Source organism: Muntiacus reevesi, chromosome 20 (assembly GCF_963930625.1).
Source record: "Muntiacus reevesi chromosome 20, mMunRee1.1, whole genome shotgun sequence".
Lineage (NCBI taxonomy): Eukaryota > Metazoa > Chordata > Mammalia > Artiodactyla > Cervidae > Muntiacus > Muntiacus reevesi.
Window position 1 is genome coordinate 50,918,660 of NC_089268.1, and position 17,411 is coordinate 50,936,070.

At 49.1% G+C, this 17,411-nt stretch overlaps 1 protein-coding gene across 6 annotated transcripts in view; it reads left to right on the forward strand.

The window, feature by feature from the left end:
- MYLK4 (myosin light chain kinase family member 4) overlaps window positions 1-17,411 on the forward strand; it is a 69,425-nt gene that overhangs the window by 26,941 nt on the left and 25,073 nt on the right. For 4 of the 6 annotated variants that reach the window (XM_065912735.1, XM_065912736.1, XM_065912739.1 and 1 more), the window contains 2 exons: window positions 16,074-16,155; window positions 16,491-16,938. In XM_065912735.1, the coding sequence (XP_065768807.1) occupies window positions 16,074-16,155; window positions 16,491-16,938 (530 nt within the window). The remainder of the gene's footprint in view (window positions 1-16,073; window positions 16,156-16,490; window positions 16,939-17,411) is intronic. The other 2 variants (XM_065912741.1, XM_065912742.1) reach the window with 1 other exon arrangement.

Genomic DNA, 17,411 nt, shown 5'->3' on the forward strand with positions numbered 1-17,411 from the left:
CATGCTCGTGAAAGCTGTGTAAGGTCAGAACCCTTATTACCCTCAGCTTACAGGTGAAAGTGGAGGCACAGAAAGGTTAAGTAGCTCGCCCAAGATCACTCAGCTAGAAAAAAACAGCCAAGGCAGGCCATGCAGCCAGTCTCTGAAGCAATTATAACCCATATGCAATAATTCTCTTGATAATGCACTTCTCAGTCTTTCTCACTTGACTATAAGAATTTTCTGTCAAGGGCTCTGTGTTATTCCTCTGAGCATGTTCAGCTTTCTATCTTGAATGAATGAATGGGCATACACATACCAGCATGGGGACACAGATTCAAACAGTACAGGAAACTTGAAAATGATGAGAAATGACACTGCGGCTCCAACTCAAGTTTCTCTCCACAGTGAATGCTGTTGATAATTTCCTGTGATTTCTTTTAGGAATGCCAGCATATATGTATGTGCTTTAAAGAATTCATCCAAGCAGGATCAAACTTGAACACATTCTGTTCATTCCTAGTACATAGAGGGCTATTTTTAACTTAGCGAGACTGAAAAGTGTTTACCCATCCATCCACCCATCCATCCATCCATCAGCAGATGCTAGAGTTTCTTCCACATTTTGGCCATTGTGAATAACGCCGCTGTGAGCAGAGTTGTGCCAATATGTTTCTGCATCCTTGCCTTTAGATCGTTTGGGTATCACTCAGAAGCAGGATTGCTGATCATATGGTAGCTGTCTGTTAAATCTTTGGATGAACCGCCTCACCCTTTTCCCCAGTGGCTGCGCCATTTTACGTTTCCACCAACAGTGCAGAGTTCTGATTTCTTCACATCCTCATCAACACTTACTGTTTTTATGCTAGGTTCCCAGGTGTGATGGGTGTGGTGTGGTATCTCGTTGTGGTTTTGGGCTTAAGTTATTTTATCTTTTTGTCCACGTGGCATGTGGGATCTTAGTTCCCCGACCAGGGATTGAACCCATGGCTCCTGTAGTGGAAGCTCGGGGTCTTAACCACTGAACCACCAGGGAAGTCCTCTGGCTTTATGTTACTCTACATTCAAGAAAAATCCTCCTTCATTCTGGGTTTGGGTGAGAGTGTTTTAAGGAGGAATGACAGAAGCGAAGTTCTCCATGGGATGTGGCTCAGGGTATGTTTGTCAGCCAACGTCTGGGCCCAAATAAGGGATCTGACCTTTAAACTGGCTGGGAAACCCGGCACCGCCTGGCCAGGCTGGCCCCCAGCGACCTCCCCGGGGATTCCTGAGTGTTAAGCTGTGCCATGACTCTGGGTGGGAACGGCCTGCTCTACAAAATACTGGTGCCGGCTTTGTGCTGGCGTTTATGGCAACGGGGGGGTGTTCTTCCAAATGTCGGGGTCAGGCACGGACACGCCTCCCCGGCGGAGGTGGACTTTCCCCGGGCGGCGGAGTCTATGCCGACAGCTGACCCGCCTGTTCTGGGGACCCTGCATCAAGCTGGTGTTTGTGATGCTTTTCTTTTTCCAAAAACACTTACACATTCATCACTGTGTGTTAGCCCCTTAATGATCTTTGAAACTAGAGGCGATAAACCCGAGTCTCTTACGTGGAGTGCTGTCCGCAAGGGATGCAACTGGTTAGCAGAAACGCCCCTAGAACCCAGCCTCCTGACTCTGGGCCAGTGGTCCATCTGACAGGGGCGGTCCCCTCCCAGAGTTAAGATTCCATGCATTTGAAGAGCCTGTTTTCTTCAGGACTTTTTCCGGCTTCAAGCAAAGTACCCAGTTGAGCAGGGGCAGAGGGTAGTTTGTCTGGCCCTTTCTCCGGAGACCCTGGTGGTGAAGACCAGCTCTGTGAAGACGGGCACAGCCCTGGGGCCTCGAACCTTGGCAGGTAACACTAGTGGCCCCACAAGCTTTCGAGACCAGGACTGGTTAACTCTGCTTAGATAAGATGAGAAACCTCTGCTGATGACGCTCGTGATGGTTAAAACCAGCGTCTCCAGGCATGAATGCCGTAGACAGAGGAATGCCCTGGGTCTTCTCTTGTTGCTCTGCGTAGCTCGAGTCAGAGGTCACAGGAAGTTCTATGTCACCGGAGAAGGTCTCTGAGTGACCGGTGGCTCCCTGCTGGACTTCAGGCGGCCTGAAGTATATACAGGTCTGGATGGCCCTCCCCAGGCTACTTGCACAAACGTGAGCCCACCCACAACTGGTCTGTCTTCTGGAACTTGCTCTCTGCGAGCTGAGTGGCCGAGAGCACAGGGGCTCATGGACACAGCAGGTGGACGCCACTGATGGACAAAGGCGGCCAGCTGAGTTTGATGGCGTCGCACCCCAGAGGTCATCCCACCCCCACCCGGCTCAGGTGGCCCCTGCTGAGCGCGGGCCCCGGGCCATGATGGAGCTGTTGTTCCAGGGACAGCAGAGTCAGCGCCTGCGGGTTTCAGGTTTCGTGACTGTTAGTGGGAACGCCGTGAAGGTTGCCTCAAATAGACACGTTCACAGCATATTCTTTTCTGCTTTAAAACAAAAGAGGAGAAAAACCCACCTCACCTGCCACCTCTGACATGTTATACACTTACTTGCAAGATGTATACCTTTGACTAATTATTTATATCTTTACAGAAGCACCTTCCTTCTTTCCTCCACGACTGGAGGAAAGAACTTTTGTTTCCGAGGAAAAACAATCATCAGTCACTCGTAGGTCGCTCTTCAGAACGACTCCCCAGAGCCTACTTAAAAATTACAGACCCGAAATGTTGCCTTATTTCTTTTAAACCAAAGATACCCAACGTTAGCATTACTTAAAAATAGTTTTTAATTAGTGGATAATGTTACGTGTGAGATGCCCTTCCAAAGCATCTTAGCACTTTACAGCTTCTCAGATGATACCACCCTGTGAAAGTGTGTTCGTGAGCCCTGGGCTGACACCCCGCGCAGAAGCTCATGAAGGGTAGCCAGAAGGTTTCCCCCTGTGTCATACTCAAGCACAGTTAGAAAATAAAAAGTCTCACCCTCATTTCATTCCATCTTTACTGAGCCAGAGGTAAGAGAATTTCATGAGAAAGTTTGGAAGTAACTGGTGACTTGAGGATATTTAGAATATGGACCATCTGAGGGTGAAGACAAGGACTGCTAGAAAATACCTCCACAAATTTGTAAGTTGCATTCATCAAGGAAATGTTGTGCTAAACTCATTCTTTCTTCTCTTGGGTCATTAAACTGGCTGCCGTGAGAGTGCCACGACTTAGATTAATTTCCGCAACTAAATTCCTTGCCGTATCTTGTGGGAAATGCAGAGGCTTGTGAACTGGCTTGCAGCAGAGCAGGTGACGTTCTGACTGGCTAGAGAACCGTCCTCAGTACAGAGCCCGGAGCCGTGGTCCTCAGCGTCCTCCCTGCTGTGGCATGGTCGGAGGACGGCTGTTCCCACCCCGGACTCGTGTGCGCTGCTGCGTGCAGACCAGCTCCCTGCCACTCGAGAAAACACACCTCCAGACTAGTTAGGGCGAGAGATATTATTATGAGAATTAACTCACCACCCCGATCCGGAAGATGGACGGCTAGCAGATTTCAGTACCTGGGACACTATTAGTAACCACGTGTTTGAGCATCTATGAGGGACCCTAAGTAAAACAGGCTGTGCTGTGACCGTTCCTTTCAGCTCACCCTGCGAAACATTCTAAACTCCAGCATTAAAGACGCTGGAAGGTGCTTCCAGTCTTCTGGGGAGCCCAGCTCCTCAGCCAAGGGCAGCCTGCGTGAGAGGGGCGGCTTCAGATCTCGGGAAGAGGCTTTCAGGACCAGAAAACCTACAGATGAGGGAAGCTTTAAGCCAGTACATAAAAGCGGTTAATTTTTAAAAATGAAGATTTGATGTCACATCCAAAAGCTTTCAAAACAAGTTTTGATTTCTGTAAGTCCTGCTCCAAATGGACTTCTCTGACAAATAGACATGTCAACATGATCAATGACTATTTGGGTAAATATTTTGAAGAATTATAAGAAATTATAAGAAATAATTTATTATTCTATTCCGCCTCTGGTTGGCTAGTCCTTGGACGACAGTGAGCCCATCTTGCTGGTTTCTCTGCTCTTGACCCTGGCTGTCTTAGGCACACACTATGGAAGTTTGGTGAATTAAATGCTAGTTCACAAACCTCGCAGAGGAGTCTTGGCTGTGACAGAACTCTCCACTTAAGACAGTTTGCAAATTAGGGGGCTAGGACCTTGACGAGCTAACCCCAGGACAACTGTCCCCACCCTTGACTGTGCATTACTCACATGAGTTGCCCAAGAAAATAGACAGGGCACCACTTATAGGGGAATTTCAGATAACGAATGATTTTTTTTTTTGTAAGGGACACACTTATATTAAAAAATTACTTGACGTTCATCTGAATTTAAATTTAACTGGGTGTTCTGTGTTTTTATTTGCTAAACCTGACAAAGCTAAGGCTTTAGAAAGGGTTGAAATGAGGTACTCATTTGGCCTGGGATGGGGCGCCAGGGCTGGAATGCTTCAGAGGCTCTCCAGGTGACTATTCTGCAGCTAGGGTCATGGGTGCTGTCCTGTAGGGTGCGTTTCGACCTTGCACCTGTTCTCACGACCTCCGGTTGGAAGCATCTGCGCCTCCGTTCCGAGGTATCCCGGGCCTCAGCAGCCCAGGGGCTGGTGGCGGGGGTCTGTGACCGGCAGGCATGGGGAGAGGCGGGAGTTGTGAGGTGGCCTTGACGTCTCTGCCCTTCCTGAGACAGCAGAGCTTTACTGTTAGAGTTCTCCTGAAAAGAAGTGTCTGTGCCGAGGCGCTGGGCTCCTTTGGCTCATCTCACCATCACACGATGCTGCTCCCGGCTCTGCACGGTCCTCAGAGGTGATGCTCAGCCCCTGGGCACCCTGTGTTCTTGGGGGGGCCTCCTACACCAGGGCACCCCACAACCCAAGGAGGCCTCAGATTAGGAGGAGGGCCAGGCTTTGCTGGTCCCTCCAAGTTTGGTTGTGTGTGAGAGCCGAGTCTAGGCCTTAAGCCCCTTGGATTCCTCCCTGGAGACTGCCGCTGCCTCCTGGGGCCCAAGCCCAGCATCGGGCCCTGTTAGCCAGCAGCAGAGCCTGCAGGGTTTGTCTTCCCAGCTGGAATCCACAGCTGTGTTTCTCTGGATTCCTGTTTGCTTTCCTCTGCTCACTTGTGGTGCCGGTCACACATCTGAACTGTGGAGCTTGCCATGGCCTTGGGTCTGAGGCGGGCGAGCCTCCTCTGAGGACAGGGCCCAGTGGGAGGACGGAGACTCGAGTGTGAGGTCAGGCCTGGCCCTGGCTTGCTTTGAGCCAGATACCGCGCCTCCCTGGCAGATCTACAAGTAAGACAGAGCACTGTGGACAGAGACTGGAACCCCTGAAGGCAAGCCACGCAAGTGTAAGATGGTGGGTTTTATTTTAGATTTGTACAGTTTGAAATCCTTACAGCACGACCAAATGGTAAGATCTAGTGATCAATTGAATCATGGGATTAAACACAGAATTCTGAGATCATTTCTATAGAGTTTAGTTGAAAGTGTCCGTGAGTCCTCCAAGGAGGAAAAAACTGGGGCTCGGTGCTCACAGATGTCAAGCACATGGTGGAGGAGAAGCCGGGAGCGGCGTGATGATGGCCAAGGCAGGAAGACGTGCCAAACAGCCATCAGCTCCTGATCATGTGTGGACTTCGAGGACCACTCCCGGGATGAGCTCTGAGATGAAGGCACAGCATCGTCTGCGCGGATGGGATTGTCTGCAGTCTGATAGGCATGTGGCTGATGAAGAGAGACTGAACCCTTAGATATTTTTACGAGTGCCCTATCAGAGATGCTCATTTAGAAGGAAACCAGATAGCGTTTTCAAGGATGTGAGCTCTGTAGGAAAATTACCGAGGTGTCCTAGCCAGAAGACAAACCCGGTCTTAATAAAGACTTCTGCACTGAGGCAGCCATGGAGGGAGGAGGCCAGAGCTTTTAATTTGAGTTGGAGTACAAAGTAAGATGCCAAAAGATTAAGTGGAAGGAACATATAGTCCTGGATATAAACAAAACACAGCCCTGTGAGAAGTCCAGTGCTGGCAGAATCCTTGAGTCTATTAGCAGCTAATTAACTCCTGTGCTAGCTCGGGCTAGTGAGACCGATGGCCCAGGTCATAGCAAATCTGAGAGGGGACAGTCCCTTCTGTTTGTTAGTTGGGAGAATGGGAACGGGGGAAGTGACTTTTTTCTTTTTCCACTGCCGAAATTCATTCATGACAACAAAGGTTACATTGTATGGCAGATCTGTGAAGTCAAACTTTAAGATCAACTCTTTGGTATCCTCTGAAAAAATGATTTGATAAACGACTTGAAGAGAAGCTAACAAAATATAATGCTTAAAGGCAAATTAAAAAAAACAGTTTTCATCAGAGAACGTGACTCATAAGCACACATTTTTGTTATTTCTAAGTAAGTACGTTTATAGATTCAGTCTGCTTTCCCAGCTTCAGTTTCAAAGCTGGTGTTCGTTGGCTAGTACTTGAATTTAGTAAGGAAACTTATTTAGCATTATGAATTTCTAAAATAAAGCATTGTTTAGAGACAGTATATTTAGATGCAAAGATGAGACTAATTCTATCAAAATTCCTATTTTTTAAATTATGATAATGATATTAGATTACCTGGGGGAAAAGGTTATGTACACTTTCAGACATGAATTTGGTTAAATCAGTATTGATGGAAGCAAGGTTTAATAAAAATATGGATGATTATGAAATGCATATAAATAGTATGCTGTTTCATTAAATATATTTATATTCATGTTATAAAATAAATTAGTCTTAGTTATTTAATCACTTGAAAAAAATCCCTAGATCTTAGAATTTTTGAGTTGAGGATTTTTTTGCAGCTGGAGTCCCGATTTTATAGAACATGGATTTTCATAAGAGTTGGAACCCTCATCTGGTTAATTTTCTTTAAAATTAAAATAAAAGCCCCACATTTGACTTTGACATTAATTGTCATAACTTTCAGTAGAGAAAAAAATTTGAGGTGCTACTAAGAGTAGAATTCATAAAAAATACTTAATATTTTTTATAACATTTACCTAGAAACTGAACTTATTTATTTTTAAATAACACTACTTCTCTGTTAAATAGGAGAAATTGGTGCCAGTATGAGTAATTTTGTGGGAGTGAATAGAAAATGAACAACAGCAAAGTGCTAGCAGGTGAAGAAATGTTCAGGTTCAGATGTGACTGATGTAGCTGCAGTAAGTTATATATTTGTGTAAATGTACTCCGGCAATAATGAGGTCAGTTTGAAAAATATATTGCTTATAACTGAATTAAATCAAAATGAAAACTTTTACAGTGATTGTTAAACGCCAAATTGAACTGATCTCATTAAATGTGAAATTCAAGTATATTTAGACTTTTGCCTAAATTTTAATACATGAAAATAATGAGACATGACCAGAAGAGTTGGAAAAAGTTACTTCTATTTTTTTTTTTCCCTTTAGCAGTTTCTCATTTCACAGTTTAGATGTATTTTCTGGAGCTGGATGAAGTAGCCTGGCGTGTGAACCTCCAGCGCACCGTGCGTCTCAGTGAACAGAGGATGAGTTGCCGGTTTTATGTGAACATTTTGCTCATGACTTTTCACCTAGCGCAGTTATCTTTGTGTGTGAGTCAGGTTCACAGAGAAGAAAGAGTTCATTAAACTGGATGAGGGGCTGCAGTGGCGTGGAGTGAACGCAGACGAGGTTTATACGAGGTTGCTAACTGAAAACAGACTTCAGTTCTGGGCTTGGAATGCCCGCAGCTGCAGTTTGCAGCCAGGATGGTGCAGTGCTGAGTGGGCTGCGGCCAGCTGTCGCCTCCTCGTGGGCACTGATTTATTTCCTGCTCTTCCGGGGCTGGTCTGGCCAAAGTCTCCAGGAAGACGGATGAGCAACTGTGTGCTGGTTTTGCCTCCTGTGGAAACCCACGGAGAATTCCAGGTGGGTCGCCCACAAGCCGAGGAAAGCAGGCCAGCCCCTCCTCGTTGTCAGACCCTGTCCAGCCCAAATCTACTCTATTGGATACAACTGCAGGCACTAATAGTCTCCTTAATCCCCACTATTGGGCCTAATTTGAGAAGTGTTCCCTCCAGACAAAAGCAGTCCCTTTAAAGTTTACCTGGCCTGTGTCCTTCTCTGGCGACCCGATACTGAAGCATAGATTACTGCTTCTGTTTATACCGGTCCACAGCATAAAGCAACTCCACAGCTGCCCGTTCTGAGCGCCGAGAAAACTGCCGGGCAGTAACACACGGGACGAGGAGAGCCGGGCGCACGTCTGGAAAAGGCACTGCGGGGCTGGCTGTTTAGTGAGAGGAAAGGAGAACGAGTCTGTCAGGCGTGAGTCAGCTGGCACTTGAGGGAGGAAGGCCTTGTGGGGAAGGTCACCAGGACTCACAAGAACCACCCCTTCCAGCGGCAATGCTTCAGCTAATTTGGCGCGCTTTGGTCAAGAGCCCTCCTGCCAACGCAGGAGACGGAGATGTAAGAGACACGGGTTCGATCCCTGTGTCGGAAAGATCCCCTGGAGGAGGCCACGGGAGCCCACTCCAGGATTCTTTCCTAGAGAATCCCATCACAGAGGAGGCTGCTGGGCGACGGTCCACGGGGTCACAGAGTCAGACACGACTGAAGCGACCTGGCACGCAGTATTAAAATCTCCTGCAGCTGAGTGGAGCTGGGAAGACTCGTTTCTCTGCTCTCTAGCTGAGCTGACTGGGCCTACGTGCTCTTCAAGGTCTCTTCAAATTCTAAATAATTTTATGATTTAGTAAGCTTTCTATTTCTTTGTTTTATTTTGAACGTTTAAAACACCGTGTTCCTTTACTGTGAATTGTGTGGCTGGGAATCCCAAACCCACCGGATTGGGAAGCAAGCTACTTTCATTGCCTTAATTTCTTTAAAACATGTAATTTAAACCTGTGGTATTCCATCTAAGGTGATTTTGTCGGTTTCTCCTTGTTCTGTCTTCAGTCATCGTGGAAAATATAAAGCATTTTTTCTGTAATGAAAAACGCTACCTCTCCACATGTATTACTTTTGTTCATGGACGAAGCGATCTTTCCGTGAACAAGAGATTGCTGTTCTTGCTGGAGTCAGCGGATAGCGCTTTCTTTTTAAAAACATAAACTTATTTTTAATCGGAGGATAGCTGTGCTGGCGGGTAGCGTGAGTCCGCCGTGGGCATGCCCGCGCCCCCTTCCCCTTGAGCCGCCCGCCGCCCCGCGCCTCTGGGCGCTCAGAGCCCGGTTCTGAGCCGCCTGCCTCACACAGCGAATTCCCGCGGGCCACCCCTCTTACGCGTGGTGCGTCTGTGTCTCCACGCTGCTCTCTCCTCCGTCCTGGCCTCTCCTCCCCCACGGTGCCCACAGTCTGCTCTCTCCCGCCGAAGCAAGGACGCCGGGCTCAACGCCGGGGCTGCCCGAGAGCAGGCCTGAAGCGCGCGTCTCAGCGCCCGTCCCGAGCCGCTGCCCCCGAGCAGCGCCGGGGAGGAGACCTCCCGCACACCCCGTTCCCCTGGGACGGCGGGGAGATGCGAGTCTCCTGATAGAGGTCCCGAGGGATCGCCGTCCTCCGTGCGGACAGGGCCCGAGGCAGAGGGGAGAAGTCAGCCCTGCGAGGCAGCTCCCTCACCAGCTGAGAAATGGATACAAACTCAGGTACAAACAGGCAGGCACGGTGTCTGTGACCTGCCCTCAAGACACCTCCCCACGGCATCTGGTCACTCAATCCTCATCACGGCAGAAGAGCGATTCCAGGGCGAAGGTGCCTGCAAAGACCCCCAGAAGCGGTTTCTCGCCAGCAGACAGAGCTTCGGAGAGTGCCTTTAACTCCGCCAGGCTTCAGCCCAGAGTCGGCGGCCTGGCAGAGGCTGAGAGCGCAGGGGCGTCAGAGCGTGCACGGGTGTGAGGGCCGGCTCCTGGGCCCAGGGCAGATGCAGGGAGGACTGCAGAGTCCGAAGCAAGGCGCTGACTGAGCACCTGCTCTAGTGTCGAGCTCGGCGACGCACAAAGAAAGCCAATCAGACGTTTCAGAGGAAGTCGCCGCGGCTTGCTCTCGCCTCCTGGAAAAAGAGGTTTCATGATCCTCATGAAGTAAAATGTGAGTGCCAGCACCCGCCTCTAACCTCGTCTCCTCCCCATCATCGCAACTGCTCCTTAAGTCTCTGAAGCACGGAAGGCAAGTTGCACGCAATACAGAGTCTGCGTTTCTGACAAGGTCTCAGGGGGAGCCGGACCCAGACCTGGCTGAGTAGAAGGGACCAGCCACCTAAACTTTGGGGCAGAGTCATCACAGACGAGTTTATATCTACAATGTTCGCATCACATTCCATGTTCAGAGACTTCTCAGAGACGCCTTTTAAAGCCACTTTGCTTTGTAACGTGCTTGCAAAACTTGCTGCCCTGGGGAAGCTGTGGAAAGGCAAAGCCTGGCAGGTTCAGTATTTTGCTCTAAGTGCGGATCTCTTAACCTCCCTTAAACCAAGGGGCCACACAGCCCCTCGCCTGGGGAGCGCTGGGTTCCCCAGAGAGCCACCCACCCCCGTGGGCCAGCTTCCCAGGGGGCTGCGCTGGACCGCCCGCTGCTTTCTCGGAGCAGGATACAGGAGATGGAGCGATAAAAGCGCACGTAAAATAAAAATTAAAGCGCATACGGAGAACACCACGTGAAATGAATCCTTATAAAACTGTCTGTGGCGGGGAGAAATCAAAGGATTTTATTAGGTGGTGAAAAAACGCTGTAAACTTCATGTGAAAACATTCCAAGGTCGGGTCTTGTGTTGTATAAGAGAGGAGTTATGCTAAGTAAGACTCATTTTAATCAAATGCACATCAAGGAGCTCGAATCCCATTTTTACCTGAGTTTGAAATTGGCTATTAACACACACGCGCGCGCACACACCCCCAGTGCCATTGCTCAGCAACCTTGCCGCCCCGTCTAAAGTGCACGTGTTGTTCTGGGGCAGACCCTTAAGCAGACAGGCAGCCGCCGTCCGGGGCTTTCAGACTCACTGTTGTGTGAAGTGTGCAAATAACTCTGCGCTCTGGGAGGCGGTGTCGCCCCACTGCAGCCAGTCTCCCCTCCTCTGCTCACCCGCATTTGGGTGGAGGAATCCAATCCCTTGTGATGGCCTCAGTTTGACCAGGAAGCAAGGCGAAGATTTCAGGGGAGAACCAGGGGTGTGGGTGGGAATGTGGGCTTTTCCTTGGCTCCCCCCTCTCCAGATCCCCCGCAAGATCATCTTGGAGGGGGGTCTGCGGTCTGCTGGGCAAGCACCCCTGGACTCATTTCCTCGTGTGTCCCTGGTGGCCGGTGAGGCGGAGGCAGCGGTTTGCTAGATAATCCATCCTGGGGAGGATCGAAGACCCTTGATGGAGGGAGGGAAGCAGCAGGGCTGAGGAGTGCGGCCTCCCCAGTGTCACTCTCGTTCACGCTGCGGTGGGGCTGCCTGGGTGGTGAGGAACCAAAAAAGCTTCCAAAAGCCAGAGGGATGGGGCTGGAGCTGTCAGAGTCCTGGCTCCCAAACCTGGCCTCTCTTACAGTCCATGGGGTGCAGGTGGGGTCAAAATGTCAGTCTCCAGCCCACTCCTGTAATTTTATGAGGCGCTCTGGCGGCGGCGGGGGGGGGGGGGGACCCAGGCACTGATGGTTTTCAGACCCCCGGCCGGGTGGTCAAGGAGAACCAGGTCAGAGCAAAGGAGGATCCGGGCAGGTGAGAAGGGGGAGGGCGGCAGGAGGGCGGCCAGGCAGAGCCTCGTTGGCGGCTCCTGGGGAAGGGCAGCAGTTAGGGGCAGAGGGCCCAGCGTTTTCTGTTTGGGAAAGGCAGGAGAGGTGGTGGAGGGAAGGAAGTAAGAAAATATGAACCTCTTTAAGATGTCTGAGGGGAGTGCGTCCGTCGGCAATAAGAGGGAAAGTGAAGTCTGTATGAGCCGCACGCCCCGTGTGCCTGGATCTTAGGTGGTTGCTCTTGAGTCGCTCAGTCCTGTCTGACTCTTGGTGACCCATGGACTGTAGCCCACCAGGCTTCTCTGTGCATGGGACTCTCCAGGCAAGAATGCTGGAGTGGGTTGCCATTTCCTCTCCAGGGGATCTTCCGGACCAGGGAGGGATTGAACCCACATCTACATTGCAAGAGGATTCTTTACCACTCAGCCAGCCCAGATCTTTAGGAGATGGGTCTTAATTTGCTCCCAATTATTTCTAACCTGTTCTTTTAAATTGACAACGGCAGGCTGGAGAGGAGAGTGAAAGAGGGTGTATTTTCAACATTTGTGTCTCGGGTCCACAACCTGGCCCCCAAGGAGGAAGGGCAGACCAAGGGTCGGCCTCTCCCAGAACCTTGGGTCTTCACACCCCTGTTCAGGACCCACTTGGTCACTCAGTTATAGCAGGGGGTCTGGGGATGAGAAAACTTGCGTGCATGCCCAGTTGGTTTCAGTCGTGTCCAGCTCTTTGAGACCCCATGGACTGTAGCCCACCAGGCTCATGGGATTTCCCAGGTAAGAACCCTGGAGTGGGATGTCATTTCCTTCTCCCGGGGATCTTTCCAACCCAGAAATAGAACCCGAATCTCCCGTGTCTCCTGCAATGGCAGGTGGGCTCTTTACCACTTGAACCACCTGGGAAGCCCAAACCAAGCCTGAAAGTGTGTAATGTAAGTCAAGCTGAGTCCGCGAGGACAGGTCGGGGAGCGCATCTGAGCGGGGCTGGTCCCACGCACCTCTCGTTGGAGAGGCAGTGAGCCGGGCACTGTGCTGCCGTTTTTACAAAACTGCCGATTCATCTTGCTGTCAAATGAGAGTAAAACCACCCAGGTCTCTGCCCTTGACAGAGGCTCCCATTAGGCTTTCCTGAGCCAACACCGTTGATTCTGGTCTCTCTCTTGAGATGCACCTGGGAGCAGTCTTCTCTCCTTGGTGGACTCACCAAGAGGCGTTGGTCTTCCTGGCAGGGTGGTCTTCTCCTGTGGCCGTCTGACTGCCCTGACGTTTTCTGCAGCCCCGGGTGTGTCTGCCCACTAGCTCTGAGGTCCAGGTCAGCACTTCCCTCCCAGGTTCGGTCCTGTCCTGTCCTGCCAGGCCCGGCACATCGCTCAGCGGGTCGTGTCTACCGGGGACTGTAGGGAGTTTTCTCCCTTAAGGCCCAAGGAGTTTGCATGTGCGCCGAAGATGAAGAGAGCCAGATTTCTCTTGCAAATGATCTCTACAGTCATCTTCCAGGAGCAGGCGAGGAGACACAGCTTTAATATTTCTTCTGAAAATTCTTTCCTTTGTCTTCTTTTAGGCTCTGTTTTTCTCTCTCCCCTGTGAGGAGTCTAACCAAAGTTTAACAATGTAACATTACAGCTTTTATAATTTTGCTTTTGTATTTCTAAAGCATTAGGCTAAAGTTACCCAGAGTGTTCACCTTGGCACCTCAATAACAATAATGTACCCTCAGCTTAGCGTTTAGGCAGTTAGTTTGGTCGTGTCTCATTGAGATGTTAAGAAAACAATTTTCTGAGGCAGCTATAATCCCCCACACAGAGCTTCGGCGATCCCGTAGCATCAGCTCAGGGATGCAGACTGTCAGCAGCGCCCGGGGAGCCCGATTTCAGGGGTGCAGCCTGACGGGCGTTCCTGCCCCGACATCACCGTCTGGTAATCACGGCTTCCTTCTTGCGCGTGGGCTCAGCAGGCCCGCCGCGCGGTGCTGCGGGGCGGAGTGCGGGGAAAGGTCTGTGCCCGGGCGAGGACGGTGCACGGAGTCAGAGCTTCTCCTGGAGTTTCTGTTCAAACAGCAAGGAGAACTGCAGCTGCCGCGTGTTTGGAGCTCGTCGGGTCCAGGCTCCTCTAGATGTCAGTGTGACACAGGGAGACAGCCTGTGGCAACGAGGGAAGCCCTTCTGACGCTGTTCAGGGGTAGAGCGAGCCTGATTCACAACTGAAGGGGAGAGAGCAGAGCCTCGCTGGGAAACTGGGCTCTGACCTTCCTCAGAATCAGTAGCTCTCCTGTTGGTCCAATCAGACCTAGCGCCTAGCGCGTCCTGTGGGCCCCCAGCACCGACACGGAGATGGCCCTGCAGGCGGCACCTGGGGCCAGCGCGCCACGTTATCCAGTTTGCGTATTTTGATAGACTGAAACCCACTGACACACACCAGTGTTCTTTCCTAAGTTCACCAGTGCTGTTACCGCCACGTTCATGCCCTCCAGTATGAATCCAGAAGACCACGACCCGCCCACCAGGGGCTTCACTGCAAAAGCGAGGCGGCGAGACAAGGCTATCAAACATCTCAATTTGCTAAGCTACCTTATCTGACTCATTTTCAAAACCTGAATGAAATTCTCTTTCTCTCCTTCCATGTTAATTCTGATCTTCTGACCAATGAATATTTATTTCTTTCCTTGTTTCTATTTGATGGCATTTTCTTGTAACCTTTCATCTTATCTCCTGTGATGCTGGCTGTATGGTAGATATTCCATCAATATTAATTATATACCTTGCCTATAATCTACTTCTTTTTTCAGAGTGACAGCACAGCTGTAGTTATGACTTAAAGTCCTGTTTATGCCATTTCTGAATTATATAACCCTGTTAAATTATCCGACTATATTATAAAATGGAGTTAGTAGTATCTATCTCAAAGTGTTGCTATGAGGAAGCAGAAATTAATGATGTAATGGGCTTAGAAACATGCCTGGTATGTAGTCAGTACTTAGTATATACTAGCCACCACCATCATCATCACCATCACCACCATCATCACCATCATCTTTAGCAGCCACAACATTATCATCACCACCATCACCATCATCACCTCCACCAACATTATACCCCTGAGTAAATGCCAGGGATTCAAAGATGAATCTGTCTTTTTGCCCACGTGGGCCCTACAATCTAGCGGGAAGCTGATGATGAAAACATGGAGAAAGTGTTGTGTGCTGTTTGGGGTGGGGGACGTGCTGACCACTGTGCTTGTGCCGAAGGGGAAGCTGAAGGACGTGGTCCTGGCTTTCACTAAAAAAGAGAAAATTCCAGACTACCAGGCTCTAATCTCTAATTTTGGCTTTCCGCAGATTTACTAAACATGCCTCTGTGTTTGAAGGCCTTTATCTGAAAAATGAAAATGCTCTGAACCTATTGGACTGCCTCTTGGGTTGTTTAAAAGCACACTTCTAATTTGTCTTGATATCCATGACCTGCACTCACATAGTGTTTCATGCCTGCAAGTCACCCACAGGCAAATTTTGCTCTTTCCAAAGTAAAAAAAAAAAAGACTGATTCTTTGAACATCCATAGAATTTCATTAATTTATAATGCATAACTTCAGAACTTGTGATAATTTGGGTGGATTGGGTTAATGTTTACCTTTTATGTGGTATTTAAAAAGGGTTTGTAAACTAATTCAGAGAAAGGGCTGGGAGAAGAATACTCATCTCCTTAGAAAGGGGCCATCTGTTCCAAGTGGTGTAGAAGCCTCTTTTATGAAAGCTTACTGTAGTTTTCTACTTTCTGATTTGCAAAACCCATTCACAAATAGCCTCTGATTTTTATTTGATTTCTACGTGAACAATATCAAGACAGAATAAACAAAGATCAAGGGTAACATACACATTGTCAATATCCTCTAATCCATCCAAGAAGATGAGCCTTCTTCTACAAACAATGTCAGAGTTTTATAAAACTTCTTTTAAAATAGTTCATTCACTTTCAAATACTCCAGTTGCTACAGGGCTTCATCAATTCAGACCATCCTGCCCTCTAAATTGCTATTTATTTTTGGTATTTTTGTCTGTGCTTGAATTGTGTAATGTAGTGGTTCTCAATCTGGGGTGAATTTGTCTACCAGAGACATTTAGCAATTTCTGGAGGCACTGATTTTGGATATTTCACCTGGGGGTACTGTGGACATCTGGTGGGCAGATGCTGGAGATGCTGCCAAGCATCCTCTAATTCTAGAGACGTTCCCCATAATAAAAAATTCTCCAGCCCCAAGCACCAGGAGCCCTGCGGTCCACAGAGCCTGCTCTGACGTGTCATTCACATTGCTGATTACTCCATCGTGTCCCCACAGGCTAAGGAGCAAGTGTGGTCACTCCCTGGCCTGGAGGACTCAGCAGCGCCTGCCGCCGAGGAAAGGACAGCGGCCCCCGCAGGTAATCCTTCCGTAAGATTAGATGTTGACGAATGAAGTCCTGTCGTTGTTGTTCTTATCCAGAGGAAGTTACACTTTCGTGAAGCCCTGTGTTGGGTCAAATGCTGCTTGGATACCTTTATCTGACTGGCTTTGGGTCCTCCTAGCTGCCGAGCAGAGAATCTTTGGAGGCCCAGCCCCCAGTCCATTGACCACACGCTCTCCTACTTTGCTTTCCAAAGCTCGTATCTGCTGATAAAGAGAAGCCTGAATAAAGGTGCCATTCTGTGAGGCCAGAATGACACCGGTCACATGTGACCTTCATTAAAATATTTTGTGTCCTATGGTGGCTTTTAGAGAGATCTTCCCAGAAGAACCTGCCCTCCTCTGAGGAAGAAACGTTTAACAAGCTCGACGAGAAGCAGGCCGAGGAGACCCCTGCGTCTCTAGCTCAGAGAAGTTCCGCCGCATTTCAGACAGAAAGACCCCATGGTGAACCGGCAGATTCTGCCCTCAGAAATTCCGCAGAGCCGAGAGACAGTGAGGACGGAAGAGGCACTTCATGTCCAGGGAGCCTGAGCCGACGGGAAGCTCACAGCTCTGGAGCTGAGCGAGGCTCTGCGGATAAAAGTGAAAGTCTGGTGTTCGAAGGGGAGGAAAAGGGGCTTCGCTCTAAGGGAGAGCCTGGTGACAGAGGATCTAAAGAAGATGGAGGATGCGAGATTCCACACGGAACAGGGCTGGACAGGAGTTCAAATAAAGAGCAGTGTGTTGATAGAACAAATGGTGGTCAACTCCACGAAAGGTAGGGTTTACAGCGTTTGCATCCGCAATCACCATTTTCTGTAGATCTAGGTGCCATTGTAATGTAAGGCCATACTGAAGGATAACAAAATGACAGTTTAGAAGCCGCTTCCCCAGCAGCATGGATTTTTCTTGCCATTATTTTTTCTTCTTGCTGTGACATTTTCAAGCAATTTATCACTTTCTATGTCTCCTACCAACTGATAGACAGATATGGTAATTACTGTCAATCACATTTTGTATTTTCTAAACATCAAGTAAAAGTTTCTTTTTTTTAGCAATATAGAGCACATCCTTCCTAACTGAGCATTGATCAGATTGATCAAATGGTACATTGGCTGCTTCACAAGTATTGTGAGGACTGAGTGAGAAGTAGGTTATTTAATGCTTCTTCCTCATCTGCGAAGTTTCACATAGAAATTCAGGCAATTACGCAGCCAATTAAAATGAATGAATCTATGTTGTGATGAACCA